General features: G+C 34.5%; 1 protein-coding gene across 4 annotated transcripts in view; it reads right to left on the reverse strand.

Annotated features, from left to right (window-relative positions):
* Positions 1 to 2,439: 2,439 nt before the first annotated feature.
* LOC149088601 (cGMP-dependent protein kinase, isozyme 2 forms cD4/T1/T3A/T3B-like) overlaps positions 2,440 to 19,727 on the reverse strand; it is an 82,250-nt gene continuing 64,962 nt past the window's right edge. For 2 of the 4 annotated variants that reach the window (XM_089248108.1, XM_089248103.1), the window contains exons 7-18: positions 18,820 to 18,911; positions 17,200 to 17,271; positions 16,992 to 17,069; positions 15,490 to 15,577; positions 14,971 to 15,110; positions 14,710 to 14,799; positions 13,550 to 13,691; positions 13,065 to 13,228; positions 11,695 to 11,817; positions 10,720 to 10,782; positions 6,456 to 6,522; positions 2,440 to 4,737 (exon numbers count right to left, since the gene is read on the reverse strand). In XM_089248108.1, coding sequence (XP_089104234.1) covers positions 4,639 to 4,737; positions 6,456 to 6,522; positions 10,720 to 10,782; positions 11,695 to 11,817; positions 13,065 to 13,228; positions 13,550 to 13,691; positions 14,710 to 14,799; positions 14,971 to 15,110; positions 15,490 to 15,577; positions 16,992 to 17,069; positions 17,200 to 17,271; positions 18,820 to 18,911 — 1,218 coding nt within the window. In that variant the 3' untranslated portion in view covers positions 2,440 to 4,638. Of the gene's footprint in view, positions 4,738 to 6,455; positions 6,523 to 10,719; positions 10,783 to 11,694; positions 11,818 to 13,064; positions 13,229 to 13,549; positions 13,692 to 14,709; positions 14,800 to 14,970; positions 15,111 to 15,489; positions 15,578 to 16,991; positions 17,070 to 17,199; positions 17,272 to 18,816; positions 18,912 to 19,727 lie in introns of all 4 variants that reach the window. The other 2 variants (XM_089248106.1, XM_089248098.1) reach the window with 1 other exon arrangement.

A 19,727-nucleotide genomic window follows, 5' to 3' on the forward strand; every position in this document is an offset into this window, starting at 1 on the left:
ACTGCATTGGGGCTGCTGATTTCAAAACTGGTGTTGTTTATGCCGAATTGGCTCTAATTTTTGAGATGATGCATCTCTAAACTTTCCAATATAAAGTCTGCAGCCACCAATTTTCGCGTCGAATTTTTAATTAAAATTTTTTATTTATTTTTTCCTATTTTATTCACCACAATATCGCATTCATATCATTATCAGAAATCAGTAGCCCCTATGTATTTATTTCAAGTTTATTAAAGATTTACATTTCATACGCACTTCGAATGTGATTTGTATGCTGCTTTGTGTATTGCTATCGAAACTTAATTTTCACTTGATCTCACAAAAAACTAGAGCCAATGTGACAAAACTAATGCCAGACTCGGAATCGGCCCCCCCCCCCCCAAAACCACTGAAATATCTTTAGGAACTAGATCAGTGTTGAGCAGTGTAATAGGAGTAAAATTTTGTAATCTTCTGACTTATGCTTCACATTTATATTATATTATTATGAAGCCGAATTGAGCTTGGGCCTGTGCTGCTGCCTGTCGAATAAGAACGAAACTATTTGTTATAAATCTTGACAGAAAAAACTAGTTGTTCGTTTAATACAGTGTCAAAATGAAATAAACATAACACTGTGCGATGCCATATGCTGTTCGTTTTCATGTGTACAGAAAAATTTTATGTGCCATAATACCGGTTGATATGTTTTCATGTTTGCCGCAAAACTTGTGTTATTATTTTATTATTATACAGGCTGTCCTGTATAATAATAATAATCCTAATGCGGCCTTCATCTTGTCAACTGTCCGTCCTAGACGTATGGTTCCAATTTTAAAAAAAACCCAAAATGTGTTCAAAAATCACCCTGTACCAGTTTCGAAAGTGAAAATACAGTGTGTCGCAAAATAAAAATTCTGAATTTGTAAATGGACACCCTGTCCTAAAAAACCCACTTGGAAAGTTGTTGCATTGTCTCTTCTGGGGCCAACAAAAAACATTCCATGTTTCCAACTGCAATATTAACTGTGAGATATTCGAATTCAAAAATCCTGGAAAAGTTGGTAAAGAACAGCATCAACTAACGGCCGCTGTGGTGGTCGAGTGGTCATAGTGACGGACTCGGAGCCCCACCGTCACCACAGTGGTGGTCGGCTGAAGTTGGTTTTCTGTGGTTCCCAACTTTGAGGCGCAAATGCGAGCCGATCTCCCCGTTAAAAAGTCTCGCCACAGAGAGCAACAGTCCTACAAACAGTACAAATATTCAGTCACTACACATCACTCACTTCACTTCTAAGATATAGACGGCAGCACTGAAAAATCATACACAACACTAGATACGCACTCAGACTGTTAGGTGCCCGCACTTACACTTCCGGCACAACTCACTAGGTAGTAAATTGCCTATGGCAATAGACCTGAGTTGTGCTCGGTTTGAAAAAAAAAAGCATCAACTAACGGATTACGCTTCTTTTCCTTATTAATATGCCGTTCTCCCCCAACTTTTTTTTAGATTTTTGCATGCCAATATCTTATATTGCGCTTAGTAACATGGAGTTTTTGTGTTTTAGAAGAGACAAAACAACAAACAACTTTCCCCAATTGGGATTTTCAGGACAGGATGTCCATATAAAAATTCGGATTTTTCTTTTATGGCACACACTGTATTTTCACTCTCAAAATCGGTACAGGGTGATTTTTGAACGCATTTTGAGCATTTTTTCAAACCGGAACCGTACCTCTAGAACGAAGGGTTGATGAGATAAAAGCCACACATTATGACTTACGGGACACCCTGCATTATTTAATATATTATTAAATAAAAAATATTTTATACCTTTTTATACATGCATATCAAATAACAAATGTAGACGAATCAACAAACAACGGGATATTTTGCTAGGCATATTTTTCAGTTCTTGTAGATGGCAGCAGTAGTTTGACACCAACTCCACAACAGAATACGTTAGGGCCCAAAGCTGCATTAAGAGTCTTTCAAGCGGCTTTTGTTAGGGTCACACATACACGCAGAACATACATTCCGGCACGTGCTGATTCGTTAGAAATTCCGTAGAGGAATGTGAACGAATGTCACCAATGTCAGGAGCTGTTAACCTGTGGGTAGCGACCCAAACTTTGGTCACAGAGACTTAGACGAGATTTACAAAGTGATTTGAGATCCTCTTAAAAATCCACTCTATGCAACTGACTTCGTTAATTTAGAAAAGCAGGGTTCTTGTAATTAAGTGATATTTGATTTTTAAAAAAATTTTGTTATAGACCTATGGGTTGCGAAATTTATCATGTTATTAATTTTTTGTCACAGCTCATTGCTCAGTGGGAGAATAATGTAATTCATTGATACCAGATGGATGAAAATGGAAAATTTATACTAGGTCTACATTCAGCAGTTGCCTGAAAATGTTTTGTGATGATTAAATAAAAACACAAAGCTGATAATAAAATAAAAAAATTTATTTCGTACGCATCTGCAACATTTTTTTTTCTTTTTCTCTCTCTCAGCAGGTAAAAGTTTGAATAAGTAAGGTTAATTTTTTACATTACCATATTACAGGGACTAACATTACCAACAAACTAATTTTATATACATGAACTATACATTTATCACCCAATTCTTGAATCAACGCATATAGAAATTAACCAAACATATTTGCACGTAAAATATAATCATGATATAACAAGTGACATGAGAAAACACTTGCACAAATATGAATGGTGAGACTTCTGGAGAGAGAAGGTCCATAATAATATTATCATTTATAAAACATGGTGAAGTATGAATTGCTGATGATTAAATATCCGCTTAGGTCATGACGTGAGTACTGAATGTATGAATTTTTATAAACATATATATATCGAAAGATAATTACATGAAAATACAAATGATTGACTTGGTCTTTCATTGCCGACCATTTATAAATTGTACACAACTTCCAGGACATAGAGGCCATGATCTTACAAAATTCGACTCCTGACAACCACATCTGTAGCAGGCATCTCTAAAGACTAACATGAGCATAATATTGTTCTCATGAAGTTCTTCAAGCCTGTTCGAGAGATGTATGCTTTATTATGTTTCCACATGGAGATGTGAATGAAACATCAAAGACTGAATTTCCGAGACGATGGCCCAATAGTCTAGAAGTTCTATACAGTTCATACAAATGATCTATAGCCCCAATTTAGGAATTACTAAAAAAATTAAATTATCATGTATAAATTGAAAACTATTAATGGGAAAATTATTTAAAATGTGAAATAATGAATACAAGCACTGCCAATCACAATCAAGCCTTTATTGATAGTAAGTTTCAAATCCTAGCTTTTGTTTGAATTCTGGAACTAGTTGAAGCATCTTTGCAGACAACCAGAGGCTTCCACGGATTGAATTTAGTAGGCATGTGTTTATCAGTGTCTTCAATATATAAAACAAAATTGCAAATTCTTGCAAATTATTAACTTCACACCCATAAACATCCATCCGCCTAGAACAGAGTAATCCAAACTTATATCATCACCTGCTTTCCAGCTCAAAAAGCAAAAAAATCTTCTCAGATTCCCCCACCACCTATTGCCAATCTAACCCATAGAGTCCCATATTGTATCTCTAGCTTCTACCGCCACCAAACCCCCTGTAACCAGAACCCCCTCCCCCCACAATGGGTAACATCCTCCACTTTGAAAAACTCTGATCTGAAACCAGCCAAACCACACAATGCAACATATTTTCGGTGAAAATTTGAGTATTTTGAGAAATGGAACCTTTTTTTTTCTCCCAAAAAAGCTGACTAGATGATTTTCAAAACATTGTTTGGCAATTGATAGTATCAGTTGACAAGAGTATAGAGCCAATTAGAAGATAATAGAAATCATTGATGCTGCCACATATACAAATATAAATAAATCTTGCACACTTCTGGCACATAGAATGCTCTGGATTGCCATGTAAAACGATATATTTACATCACATTTCAGGAACCTAAAAACATTTTTATTTTTTTACACAGGTTTGATGATACACTTATACAAGAAAGAGCCAATAATATAGTCCAAGAAAAAAATGGCTCAAAATTAATGCCCCCCGCATCACAGAATTCCAGTGTAGAGTTCACTGCAGTATAACTTATATATATATATATACACACACACACACACATGAATACATGCACATGAGCAACTGTTCTCAGTTCGCACAGAACGAAATCTCCATGGATTTATATAAAATTCATTATAAATGGAACCGCTTTCGATGATCCAGTTTCAAAACATCAGCATACACTCTCTATTTCTCGAATGTTCATTCTCGAGTCTTGAGCAGTATATCCAAATGATTCTTGCATTATCACATAAGAAAAAGCCGAAAAGTCCTACAGCTATAAGCACTGAATAACACAGGTGTGAACAAAAAAACGCTCCTTCATCGCACAGAATTAAAATAAATGTACATTGTTATCATTATTATTATTATTATTATACAAACACATAATCTATTGCTTTTTTTTTTTTTGCATTGCATCTGCCACATCATTGGCTACATCCACCAAGGAAGGTGGGGTTTTGATCTGATGCATTTAGGCATATTTGCACTTTCACAATTACTCTTGATGTGACTAAATAATAATGTATATGCCAGTCTCTTCAGAATTCAGAATCCCAACCTGTGATATCGTCCATGGGAGGACCGCCAGTGTCTGGTGGATATCGATCAAAATTACTTGAATCCACACAGCTTATCACCTGCAAGTAAATATACAAATCGTTTTCAATGAATCAGTCAACCATGTCATATAATTAAATTTCGCTATGAAATTCAATAGCTCTCATTAACCCTACTCGTCAGGTTTCACAAGAAATAGAAATCATTGATGCTGCCATACACAAAAATATAAATAAATCTTGCACACTTCTGGCATATAGATTGTTCTGGATTTCCATGTAAAACGATATATTCACATCACATTTCAGGAACCTAAAAACATTTTTTTTACACAGATTTGATGATACGACTTATACAAGAAAGCGCCAATAATATTTCTATTTCTCAATTCATTATACATAAAAACTTCTTTTATCCTGAACCGATTTCAGATAAGAAATTTCCTACATGAACGACTATAATCGTAGAGCAGTAAATTGAACCTTTATTTCTACCTAGATAGCCACAGGGCTGAATTAACATTGAGCAACGGGGGCTGAAGCAGTTACATCTACAGATGGAACTAATGCTGAAGAAGATTTAAACAAGGAACTCTTGAAGTAGGCTGCTGTGGTGGTCAAGTGGTCATAGTGACGAACTTACATTGCGAGGACCCAAGTTCAAACCCCACCACCGCCACAGTGATGATCGGCTGAAGTTGGTTTTCTGTGGTTCCCAACTTTGAGATGTGAATGTGAGCTGATCTCCCAGTTAAAACACTTTGCCACAGAGAGCAACAGGCCTGCAGCAGCACAAATATTCAAACATTCACTCTGAATTTTTAATATAGATGCACCACTAAAAATTCACACACAACACTATATACGCACGCAGACTGTTAGGTAGACACACTCACACTTCTGGCAGAACTCAGTCGGTAGTAAATTGCTCATGGTGATAGACTGGAGTTGTGTCTTTGAAAGAAAGGAAGTACACCTTTGTTAATGGCAAAGGAGAATTAAGATCGGTTGAGGTGCCGGACTACATCTACAGATGGAACTAACGCTGAAGAAGTTTTAAACAAGGAGCTCTTGAAGTACACTTCTGTAGGCTGCTGTGGTGGTAAAGTGGTCATAGTGACGAACTTACATTGCGAGGACCCAAGTTAAAGAAAAAACTTGAGTTAAGAAAAATTAACCTTGAGTTGAGAAAAATTAACCCTGAGTTAAGAAACTATTGGGTTCTCCCTTAAATTAGAGACAAATGTAAAGTTTGGGTTTTGCAGGACAATTCAGAGTGGTAATCATCTACTAGTGTCAGTCAGTAGGTTCCACTCGTAAATCATGAAATCAAAAGCTGTCCTAAGACCCTAAGACAATTTGATATGCACAGATCAAAGTTGGTCTCTAAATGTTCGTCACATGAGGCTAATGGTCGAAAAACTTTGTGCTGAGGCAACTAATATACAAGGCACAGCCGCCCTTACAAAATGTGGGGCCCAGTGCCCCCCAAAATAATACAAGGAGCCAGGAGTGTCTCCACAATTTTAGGCCTCAGAAATATTTAGAACCCCTATTGCTATGATTTTAAACATTTTGCAGGGGAGGCAAATCAGCACATCTATTATTTCAGAATATACAGAAATACTATGTGTGTGGTTTCAGATGTGGGAGTTTCTACTGCACGAGCTTTTAGCTATAGAGTCAGTGATTTGAATACACTGCACATTGTATGAATACTTATTAAAGAGCATCTGGGATATTTATTCAGTCATACCAAATTCTATCAAAGAAACAATATTATTCATGTAGAAACTTACCACTGGCTGGTGTGGTGGAGTGAGTGTTCTGTTCTTGAGACCTTCCCAGTTGAATCCATCAAACCACCTTGAAATAAATTATATCTATGCTTTTGAATACGTTCATCATATATTTGTCATACATCAGTTTTAAAACTTGTTAAATCAATGTTAATTATTATCATGGGCGGAGACACAGGCAGGGGACATTGGAAGCATAATACTCCCCACCCTGCCCCGACTCTGTCATTGATGGAGTTTGTATATGCATATACAGTCAAACCTTTCTATCTCGAAACTGACTAGAACATGCCAAAAATGGTGAAAAATACAATTGATAAAAAGTGAAAATACCACACTATATTTAACTACATACTAACGAAATTATTGGTTAAGTTACACAATCAATGTTCAATCACATTGTATGCAAATATATTAAAATACGTTTAAAAAATTTTTGTTCAATCAATTTTATTTACATACCTTATTTTAAAATGGTCTGGTAAGCTTATATGCCCATATTTGTTATGGACATCTTTTTCTCAGCCACCTCATTGGGCATTTTGCCTGTTACGGTGTTGTATTTGTATTTATAAATTGATGCATATCTTTATTGTTTGAGCCTTTACAATTTCAGCTATACTAGCAAAGAGCTGCAAATATTTTGGGCCCTATCTTCTCAGTTTGCTCCAGAAAAAAATGTTGCAGCATTTTCACAACATGTGTTTAAAGCATTTTTCGCTGTAATTTTTTTCTAATTCTTTTGAAGCATCTTCTGATGTATTTTCGTTACCTGAGTCAGCCATACGTTCAGCGGTAATTTCAGTATCAGTCAAGGTGCTTCAAGTTTGTAGTGAACTTGTCCATTTCCACAAAATCAGAAAATGAAATTTCTAGCTTCAAGTGTTTTTTAGTAATGCCCCAATATTTTCAAATTTCATTTTCAACACTGTTGTCAGAATCACTAAATTCGAGTTAATCACCAGATCTGATTCCCTCATCACTGATAGTCCGCAGCTTTTTTGAAGCAATTTTAAATTGTCTGTTGGCTGACTTTTTGCCATGTTGAACAAGCCATCCATATGGCATCCACCCCATGTCAATTATAGTATCCGCCTATGATTGACAAGATTCATGAACACAATGCGCTATAATACAAATAATCCTTTGTTATCAGTTTCTTTTACCTCCAGAGAAAAGCAAGATTTGCATAAAAGAAAAGAAATTTCAGTGGTTTTTTTTTACTATCATTGGACTTGGCCTTGGAGTTTTTGAAAATTACTACAAGACAGAGAGGTGAAAATGTGTTGATTTATAGTATGGAAAATGCAAGGAATTTTTCATATTTCGAGACATAGAGTTTTTTGAGAAATAGAGTTTCTCAAGAAAGAGAGGTTTGACTGTATACGAATTGGCATCACTATCACCATTCCCCCCCCCCCCCAGCCTTTCATGTCTATCTCTGCCTATCATTATTACATGTCATTTACAATTGTGCATTTCAACATAACCACACACAGTTACATTAATCCATATTTCTTTATAACTCACATTTTTTGAACAAAAACTATGTTAGGGATGATCTGAGCCTGGAAGTTCAGGCAAAGTGCCATAAATGCCTTTTTTGCCTATTTTCGAACTATTTTGTTAAAAATGTTTTTTTTGAAATTTTTGTGTCATAAATGCCTGTTTTAACATAGCCTTAAGTTTATTAGTAAGCTGAATTTTACAGGCCATACTCTGTAAAACGTGGATATTTTGAGCATTGAGAACTTTCAAACTAATTTATACAATTTTAGAATCAATTGCAGAATTTTTATCCCTTTCAGACACTTTATATAATATATAATACAGTTATATATATAAATAAATATATATAGGCATACATATAATTTTTTTTGCAAAAATATATTTTAATTTCTTGCAATATACTTAAAAAAAGCTTAACTAATCATTGATAAACTGTCCGATACAACAACGATATCTTACTATAAAATATGGCTTCCCAAACTTTTTGTTCAATCACCCCCTTCGTAAAAATTTTTCTTCTTATCGCTCCTCAACTAAAGCCAATCCATAGGATCCAATACTAAACCCAAAGCTTCTACCGCCCCTTGGACCATTCCATCACCCCCGGGGGATATTTCCCACTTTGGGGGAAAACACTGTTATAAACCATCACTTTCGGAATATTCATTTTGTGTGCAGTGTGGTTCCCGAAGTTCCAAAATAAAATTTCCCAACTCTCTGAATTAATTGTCATCTAAAAGCCTCCCTCCCCGCTCCAGCCCAATATTTAAACACAAATAAGTGATCTGAGAGGTTGGTGTTGGCATGCATTAACTTTGTTTTGGCCGGATGGTGTTAGACGTGAATGATTTTTGTTTCAGATGAATGCAGCCCATGTTAGAAAAACAGGAAAGTTAGAAATTTTTGCTTCTCCATATGCTTCACATAATGTGTTGCTGAGGCATTGGACTGCATTGTATGTTTATAGTGGACCGATGATTGTCTCAAGACATCATGAATTGACGTTATGGCTCACACAAGGTGGGGTAGAAGCGGAACAGCTTTGGGATCATGTCGTTTTGATTTCATTTTCTGCACCATAAAAATGCACTGCAAAAAACTCTGACTATTTATTAACCCTAAATAACTATACTTACATATAAACATATCCAAGATAACTAAACTAACATACATATTTAGTATTTGATTAAATTGACTAGAGTCGCCCTCACAGGTGTGTGACAGATGCAACCACACAGAGCCCCTGCGCTTGAAGGAGTCCCGCATAAGTAGTAATATATTTTAAAAAAATTATTATTATTTTTACAAAAACTAAACAAGTTAGCCATGTTTCAACTACAGAAATGATTATTACAAATAATACAACAAATAAACGAGAATTATTCGCAACTCGAGGGAGCCCCCACAGAGCCTGGCCATGGATTGGCCTAACCCTGAGCAGTTGTACTAACATTTCATTTTGGGCGTGAAATCAATTTAACTTGTGTAATAATGCAGTTATTATAAACTATATTAAAAACAATAAACATATTAAGTGCAACCAAGTTTTCAGCTAGTTTTTGGACTCTTAATATCTGTGTTTTTAGTTATTTTTTCTGTGCTCCATGAATTACAAATGCCTTTTTAGTGCCTATTTTAGGCATTTTTAGTGCCTCTTTGCCTGCCTATTTTGACCATTTTTAGTGCCTAAACTTCCGGGCTCTAGTGATTATATATTTTAAATCTTCATTTTTCTAAGGAACAAACATTGTAAATGTGTCTGAAAGATGCCGTAGATTTCACATGAAATTTTTATTACCGCTAAAGAATGGAAAGGGATTTAATTCTTCAATAGACTTTTTCAACAGTTGGATGAAATTGATTTCAAAGGAAATCATTGCATATAATGTACGTCAAAGATCTCAATTGTTGTGGTGTCCGGGGCTTACAAAATCCACATACCAAGTCACCATAGCAACTGAGATTTCCCATGTGGGTATAACTGAATTGAAGTGTGAGGACAGCAAAAAAAAAATTGACATTTATGTTAGCATGTCAACAAACATAGAAAGAAGTCACTAACAAGGGAAGGATCAAAAGGTGTTATCCACAAAAAATTATGAAAAAATTTAAGTATATCCATCTAACCCAGCAATTTAACCCCAAAAAATTAGCGGCGGAATGTGATTATTAAAGCTACAAAAAATTATTAAAAATGGCAACAGTTGGCTACTCATAATCTCTGTCGCTTCTCTGTGATATCTATAAAAACTTCTTTTCCCTTTTTCCTGCGGCTTTTTTTCTTCCCCAGAAACTTTAGTTGTGTCTATTTTTCTCTCTCTTTTTCTGTCTGTGCTGCACCTAATCTTGTGTTGTTTGAATGACATCGTTCTAAGACTTTAGGGTTGTAGTATATTTAATTTCATTCTTGGCCTCTATTGCCATTCTAAATATTAATATTTGCTTTTTTTTTCAATGACCCATAATAATTTCATAGGATATTTTTTATATCTTTGTGCATATTTTAATAAGTAGAATCATTTTTCGAAGCTTTTTGAGGATGACACCGTTGGAACTTTTCCTTGTAAGTGAAAAGTTTAAAGAAATATTAATTTAGGCCATTTGCTCGAAAAAAAAATTATGCTTAACACCTAAAAAATTTCGGGAAAGAGTCTACTTTTTTTTGTGATTTGTCAAGAAAGCCCTGTCATAATCTGTATATTCCATATTATTTCTACATGTTAACATGGACATTTCAACAAAAATATAAACTTACTTGTGCTTTTGAATGTCTTTTATTCCTCCCTTCTGGTAACCAATTCTCTCAGCTGGGTTGTCCCTGGAACAATATACAGTATATAGTGTACCGCAAAATGTTTACACACTTATGAAAGTTGCTCTTAAATTTAAAAAAAAAATGAATTATTGAATAACACAGATTATCAGATAATTCTTTCCTTCTCCAAAAATATTATTCAAACATTTGAATATCAAATCAATGCTGTAATTTGTAACAGAAATAAGTTTTTTGCAGAATATGGTGAAATTCTTATTTGCAAAAGTTTAGACACTATAAAGAATTTTCCCGATGGGTTGTCAAAATATGCAAACTTGCCACCAATGACGTCACAACTGTTCAGTATTTGTGTTCTATATGCAACAGCATCACTTATTTGAGATGCCACAAATTCTTGAAACATTAACAGAATATGGAAATTAAAAACAGAAGGGTAGACTGTTTCAAACATTGCAGATTATACGCAGGGAAATACGGTACTTGAGAAATAATACTTAATCCAAATGGATATATTTTTGAAAGAAACAAAACAGCCTCGAATTGTAACATGAATCACAAAAATTTACACAATTCTTTAACTTCAATAAATGCAATTTTCTCCAAAATGGAACCTGTTTATCTGAGTGCATGTTAGATTGAATTCAATCTTGGTTTTTATTAATGCAATTACCTGTGAAGCCATGAATGAACAAAGGGGGCATGTTAAAAGAATAGATGGTAATATTTAAAATATAAATACATTTTTTCAACTGCAAAGTTAGGTGCTCGCATGTTAGATTCGAAAAGTGTCGTTTAATATCAGTAAAATATCTAATATAATTCACACATTTTTTTTCCTCACACCACTGTTGAACCGAAACCCTTTGAGCTTCCTTTACATGATTTCTGATAACAGGGTTAATGTAGAAATAATATGCTATGAACAGACATAGCATCATGGCCATATATTCTTACCTGCAAAGCCTTTTGATCAAGTTTGCAGCATTCCGAGATATAGTCCGAGGAAACTCAACTACATCGATTCCTTTGAGAATTATGTTATAGATTTTCATGGGATCCGGCCCATTGAAAGGAGGACTGAAATTAATAGATTGAAAACTCTATAAATACAAAAATTTTACATACTTAAATAGCATACAGTCAAGAGAGAGAAAGTACACTTATACTCCAGATATAGCATGCAGTTGTGTAACCCTTGAAATTTGTCTATTCATGTCTATATATTTTTACCTCTGTTATAGCATAGCCTGCTTAAAACATGCAGTGTGGATATAACATACTAAGAAGAATAGATTTAAGCAAGAAATAATTTATTATAACATACTGTGCAAAAAGTACCTATAAAAAAATACAGTCAGAAACAGACTTCTTTTGTACAACATTCATTGTATGCGGGTTATATCTTTACATTTTCCCCACAAAAATACATAAATTTTTTCCAATAAACCAGAAATTACATTGCCAAAATAGCTACATTTCTCATCAACAGATGGCACTTGAAAAAAATGTTCAACTCCAGTACTACCTCTTGGTAATAAATGTAACTATTTTGACAATAAAATTTTTGACATTTAACAATATCATGTCTTTCTGAGCAAACTGCATCATCTATGCTCTTTGAATAATTGAATTTTTGCTTGTTTTGTGTTACTTTGTGATCGATCGCTTTATGGATGGCGGCGATAAAAGAAAGATTTTTGAAATCCTATCACCCACTGTTGAAAGCTATGATAATTGATTGATGACGAAGTGCGTATAAAATTTGTAAACATCAGTGAGTTTGTTTTTTTTTTTTTTTTCTGAATAAATTTTACAATACTGTCAACTTCAAAAGAAAACTGTTGGCATAAATCAAAAAAAAACATTAACATTTCCAACAATGCCTGTATGTTGTTGTATATGTTGTTTTCAGATATCAATCAAAAACAATATTCACGCTATATTGCATTTGGATTATGTGCTGCCGCCTGGCAGTAGTGGTTAGTTAGCTAGCTTCTGACTGTGCAGGTCTGGGTTCAAATCCCGGTTCGGGCATGGATGCCTACTAACACACTATAAAATTCCCTGGACAAATCGTAAAGACTTCTTGGGAATACGTGATGATCACATTATTTTAAAAAAATCTTATTTCGTCTGCAACAATCTCAATAATACATTTTATGCATATATGCTATTGTCACTTAAGCTAATTTCAATACCTCGCTTATAACATACATAATGGCTACTATAACATACACTTCTTGCAACACCTGGGGGGTATGTTATAGCCAAATAATAAAATCTCTAAAATTAAGATATGAAATCTAATAACAACAGACACTTACGTTCCAGTCAACAGTTCGAACATCAGAACACCCAAAGACCAATAATCTGCTGAGATATCATGTCCTCTATTTAGTATTACTTCAGGAGCAACATATTCTGGAGTCCCACAAAATGTCCAGGTCTTGCGGCCATTTGGAAGCTTTTTCGAGAAACCAAAGTCAACCTGAAGAAACAAAATTAAAAGAAAAAAAATATATCGAAATTGATGTTCTCAAACTTGCATTCGCCTGATATCATTACGGGAAACTTTTAAAATATTTGTAACTAGACATTTGATATCAATGCTAGAAATTCAACAAATTCCTCTTAAACGTCTAATCACAGTTGTGTCATGTGATTCAAACTTACAATTGAGTAAATTACATTCACTAATTTTTCATGAGTTCTAATGAAGTTATTACAATGACAATTTTTTTCTCTTTGTATGTTCGGTTCATAATTAGTTGCATAAGAAACCAAAAAAACCTTAGCTATTTTCACTCACTAATTTTACGTAGCCCTTTGAATCTAGCAGCATGTTTTCGGGTTTCAGATCTCTATAAATTATATTTCTGTCATGAAGGTAATCAAAGGCTTCTACAACGCAGGCAGTATAAAATCTTGTGGTGGAATCGTCAAAGTTACCCCTGCAAATACAAATAAGATCATAAAATTTACAATAAATTTCATTTATTTCAGTTCTTGGACCATACAATCTTGATTGAGCATAAAGTGATTAAAAAGTGAAATCTGGATATAATGATACTCTGTGAATCAAGAAAAATATTATTATAGAGGTATTATCTCTTATTACATAGAGAAGAAGTATCATCATCACAGGTACTCAAATATATGCTGTTTGTCATCTCTCCTAAATTGGCATAATAATCAAGGGGTGCAGCATTATTTTGTTCTGGGGTTTCGGCACAAGCCCAACCCCCCCCCCCCCAGTCCATAATCCATTCAGGAATAAATACTTTTATCCAAGGGAGTAGCCAGAAATTTCGTTCGGGGGGGAGGACCAAAGTGACAGAACAATGGATTTGGCCATCTTTTTCCCTTTTTTTGGTCATTTTCTCACATTTCGGGGGGGGAACCGAACCCCCAAGTCCCCCCCCCTCGCTACGCCCTTGCTTCTATCTAAGTATATCTGTGCACACACACACACATGTACATGGAAAAGATAAGTAAAAGTAAGTAAGGAGATAGAATAGTAAAATGGAAAAGTTCCTAGAATGTCCAGACTATTTCAGTTTGATGTTAAAATAATCTTTTGATATCCACTCTAAATCATTCAAATCTAAGGATTTCTTTTAATACCTTCTCTCAGCTTAATCATTCATTTTGCATGAAATCGTCCAAAATCTTTCTAAAAGAGAAGAAAATTATACCTGGAAAGTGATTCTGAGGTGGAAAAATGAATTGATCTCTTGCTTAAGTAGCAGTTACTCATAAGACTCATTTTGATTAGCACAAAAATTTGGCTCGCGACACAACTGTTTTGTGTTGGCGAATGCATATGTATCCACCAAAATATATGTTAGCTAAATTTATATCCGTAAGCCAAGACAGAAAAACTTTGGGAAAAAATCTTCAATTAGCCAAGGTATCACTGTACATGCACACACTGCCGAATCACATACAATTATATTGACATGTACTTACTTGTCACGCAATATAGTCCACAGCTCACCACCAAGACATGCTTCCATCAACATGTACAGATATTTTCTGTCCTTGAATGTTTTATACAGTCTAAAAAAATATTAATTATAAGATGATCATAAATCAATAAATTTAAGATATGTACCATTAGCAATTAGAAAAAATTAAGTTTAAAGATACAAAATATCCGAATGCATGTAATAATGAGGGACAGTATAACAAGGGGCTATTATACATCACATAAAAGAAAGCATTCCTTACTTGACAACAAAATCTGAATTGGATTCTTCCATGATAATTTTTTCTGAGAGTATGTGTTGCTGCTGCCTCGTTTCAACTATCTGAGTCTTTTTCATCACTTTCAGAGCAAAAGAACGGTTGCTATCGTCTTTCAACTGAACCTGAAATTTTGGATAAAACATGATTGAGAAGTCATGATTTCATTTTCACAAAACAATAAAAAACATTTCATGAATAGATGGTCACAAGTAACAGGGCGACAAGTAAAAACCATAGATTATTCTCATAGCTTATTGCTACTACAACTGCTTCACTGTAAATGCACCCCCGCCCCCATAAGCATTCCTCTGGAGGAATTTCTAATGAATCTGTGCAAGCCTGAAAGTTTTGTATATGAATTATGTATGGTTCTGAGTTATTTATAAGGTAAGAGTTCATCTTTTTTCTGTGTTTGAGACGTGCTATCTGTCTTCAGTATTGTGGCATAACTAAAATGTGATCAAAATAGGCATGAATGATTATAATTAAACAATTTCTCACCAGTTCAACTCGGCCGAATCCTCCAACGCCTAAAGTTGTGATGACTCTCAAATCTGTCAGCTTCATATTGGCAAATTCTTCATTGGCCCTGTAACATACATACATAAGTGTTAATTAATAAGCGAATTCTCTAATTTAAAGTATCAAACCCCCCCCCCCCCAAAAAAAAAAACAAGGTTAACTTTTTAGAATCAATGAGAAACATACAGAATTATTAACACCAAATTATATGCATAGGAAGCTTACCTTGTTTATCACTTTGCAAGCAATGGATAGAAATACATCCACAAAAATTAAATTAGAATATTAACACCACCATAAATGTTCAGTAATTCAAGCTCAATGAACTCAATGAAAAGTTGAGATAATTTTTAATGAAAATATGTTCGATTCACGATAAAAAATCTTTGACAATTTACCAATTTAAAAATTTAGCACACACAACATAGCCTATTCAACTTTGATTTGAAAGATCTATAAACAACAAGATTCTACAAAGGAAGAATTCAGATTTGTAGAGCCTGTATCATCAGCAGAAGCTTCCTGAGAATAGAGCTGTGGTCAAGATGATTTATTTCAAGCATTTCATCTACATCTCTGTGGTCAGATGGGAAAATGTTGCAAGTCACTTTTCCACAAAAAATTGAGTTGTTCGCATTCTGGTGTCTCGTTCTTCATCAAAATTTTGGAAGGTGACAAAATTTTGTCCTATGTTTGATGATCTAAATTTGAAAAGCTGTTAGAATGACCACATGGTAATTCTAGTGTTAAAAATTTTTTTAATGACTCCTTTTTTTTATTTTTCGCTTCCAGTTCCACAAGGGATTCTTAACGTTGTGTCTTCTCCGAACTTAGTGTCAGTAATATGAAGTCAACGAAACCCCTTTGGCAATAAAATGAAGGGAGAAAAAATGGTCACACAGGCCTTTTTACAAAATAATATTCTGTAAATAGCAATGTCAAAATGATAAGTTGATTGTTTTCTTATCCTTTTGCTGACAGACCCCCCCCCCCCACTTCCTCCGGAGTCTCGCCCAGGATTTTTTGTTGAAACTACTGCTTTTACTGAGCAAATGAACTTTTTGGCCTGGTGAATAGGAGTTTACTTTCAGAATAACAAGAATTGTAAGTAATAGGGGAAGGAGATAAAACTAGGGTGAAGTTGCAAAACTCCTGGGTGGCAAAATTTAAAAATGCAAAGCAAAAAAAGAATTATTTTCACATAACAAAAAAAACTGTTATGGAACTATGAAGTTTTACTGAGGAAAAGAGATGCCTCTTCCTGACAAAAGTTCTAGTTACGGATCTGGGGGGATCAGGTGGGGTATGGACAAAAAAAATTGGGAACCACTGGCTTAAAAGCTCCTACTGAACAAGAACTATTGCTTTTCCTATGTCATTTATAACAAAAAATTTTGCAATTTAGTAGTCCAACAACAGGAACATTGTTCAATTAGTATATGCACAAAATATATGTGCATGTACAATAAATATATACATACTTTCTTCTTACTGCAACATCTTCATCGTATCTCTTGCATTTTATTTCATCTATATGGCTAATGAGTTGATTGAAAGACCTATAAACAAGAAGTTGATCATGAAAATCAAAAACAAATCAACATATGTTCTCATATAAACATATTCTTAAAACTTCCGCATGTTAAAATAAACTCATAACAAAATTAGTCCTCACAAACATCAACTTACTCTCTATCAATTACTAAGCAAGTGACTCCTTCAGGATCATCGGAAACTATGTTAGCAGTGCGGAGATCTTCACTATAAAGTACAAGTGAAAATATAAATGAATATGTATGCAATAAGAAATGTGGTAATACTTGACACACAATAATAAGCTTATTAATTAAAGATTATTTACAATTTGCAATAACCCAGAAGGCATGAAATGCACTTATACTGGAAGAAAAGAAAAAAAAAATAATAATAATAGTCAGTACGGGAAGCACTTCGCATACGGAGCCAGGTCGAAATACCCAATATTGGAAGCAAATCTTGCGTAGGAGGCACATACAAGTTCTGATGGAAGACTGTTCCATATTCTTGCCACACGGCATCTATATCCGTGGAAAAAACAATCCCTTCTAGCCATTGGTACTCTTATTTGGAAGCGATGCCTACGTAGGTTAACTCGCCTGTCTATGATCTCAAAGAAAGGCTCTCTCGATGGTAGATAAACAATTTGATACTCATAAACTACTGAAGACATTTCTCTGAGGAATTTTTAATGCTTGGTGTATGCTGGGAAGCAAGGGCGTAGCGAGGGGGAGGGACTTGGGGGTCTGGTCCCCCCCCCCCCCGAAATGTGAGAAAATGACCGAAAAAGGGGAAAAAGATGGCCAAATCCATTGTTCTGTCACTTTGGTCCCCCTCCCCCCGAACGAAATTTCTGGCTACGCCCCTGCTGGGAAGTGTTATGTTAGGGGTATTCCTTATCTTTATCTAAGATTTTTTTTTGTTTGAAAGAGAGGAGAGAAATTTCTGGCATTAAAAAATTTTCAAAGGCGTAGGGTGATACAAAATAATGTGCACATGAATGCGTACAAAAACCATCAACTGTGAATGGTGCAATCTTTGCTTATTTCTTCATAATTAATATTAGAATAGGGATTCTTAACCTTTTGTTCACCGTGCACCCTTTGTGCCAATATGATGAAGGCCATAGACTCTCCCCTTTGCCAATAAAATCTTGGGCCCCTTTACAGAATAATATTCAGTATGTGACATAATTTTTCATTGAGTCGTTTTTTTTCAACCCCACAGACCTCTTGAAATCTAAGAATATGTGGCTATTACCCTTGTATTAGGGAAAAATAACCACTCCATGATAGCATCTGATACCTATATTGGATATAATTTCCTACATATAATCTATAGATATGTTTTCAAAATTATTTTTTTTAGCGGAGACTGTTGCCTATATTATCTGTAGCTTTTTTGAGCAAGATTCGAATAAACACATATGCAATATTTAAAAGAAACTTTGTGAGCAGCAGAATTAAAATTTTATTTGAAAAATTGTGGCCGGCAACCCCTTCTTTCTGCATGTGCAGATAATATGCCAACATGAATTATAGGTAGAAAATAATGACATACATATTCAAACAAACAATCATATATACCAGTATCTAAACAATTCCAACAGAAATTTTAATAACACCTAGATTATATAACAACACAATTTCATAGCCACTTGAATGCTATAATAATCAAGTTTGAGAGCATTTTGATTCATTCAACTATTTATGTGATCATTTTTTTTTTCTAAATTTGTTTAATGACAATTTTTAAGAGGTATTCAATTACCACCTCTGAAGTGCTCTTTCTCCAAAGAAGTCACCTCGATATAATGTCCTTACATATTTCTCCTCATTCATCTCGTCTCTGATGGTAACTTTAACCTGAAAGAAAACAATTTTGATATATCATCATTAAGGTACATCATATGTACGAATAATTACATTTTTAATTAAGATACAAATCAGAGTAAAGAATTCTGCAGGGCGCCCACTCAAAAAATTTGAAAAAGTAGGAAAAAGTAGAACTATAAAAAGTAGGATGGGGGAGGGTAACCCCCTTAAATAATATCATCATTGCATAAGAAAACAAATTCCTAAAAAACATTTTCCCATTATTATTTTTTTTTCATAGCGCTATTTGAGTATCCTATAAGATTGACTCAAGTCAAAGTGTGTGCGTGCGTGTGTGTGTGTGTGAAATGATAGAAATGACTTGGTTACATAAACAATTTTTGGCCAAAACAGTGCACTAGCAACCACAGATAATGTTCTCCTCACAATATAAATGACATTTTTTTTTTAGTCTTCCACAATCCAATCTGTCTCAACTCTCTTCGAAAATGCACAGCAAATTATGAGGGCATGTAAGATTTTTAAGCACGATGCTCCTTCGAGACCACTTTTAAAAGCACAGTGCAAAATGTGTAAATTAAAAACTCCAATGTATATTAACATCGGAGGTCTAGGTGAACCCCCGATGGTTTCACTGCATTGCCATCCCTTTTTTTTAAAGGGATTTGTTTACATTTTACTGTTCAATACCAGTGTAATCGTTTTTGAAAAATGAAGCACTTTTATTTCTAGCTCTGCTGAGTATTTTTTATGCCTCTGCATGCCTAATATTGGGTAGCATCAGAATCACCAAACCTAGAATAGGGCTGTATATACAACTGCTTTGTAATGCAAACTGTTGTTTCA

The sequence above is a fragment of the Pholcus phalangioides genome, unplaced genomic scaffold, assembly GCF_987345545.1.
Source record: "Pholcus phalangioides strain wild (caught in Gottingen) unplaced genomic scaffold, Ppha-v1.0 ptg000003l_1, whole genome shotgun sequence".
NCBI lineage: Eukaryota > Metazoa > Arthropoda > Arachnida > Araneae > Pholcidae > Pholcus > Pholcus phalangioides.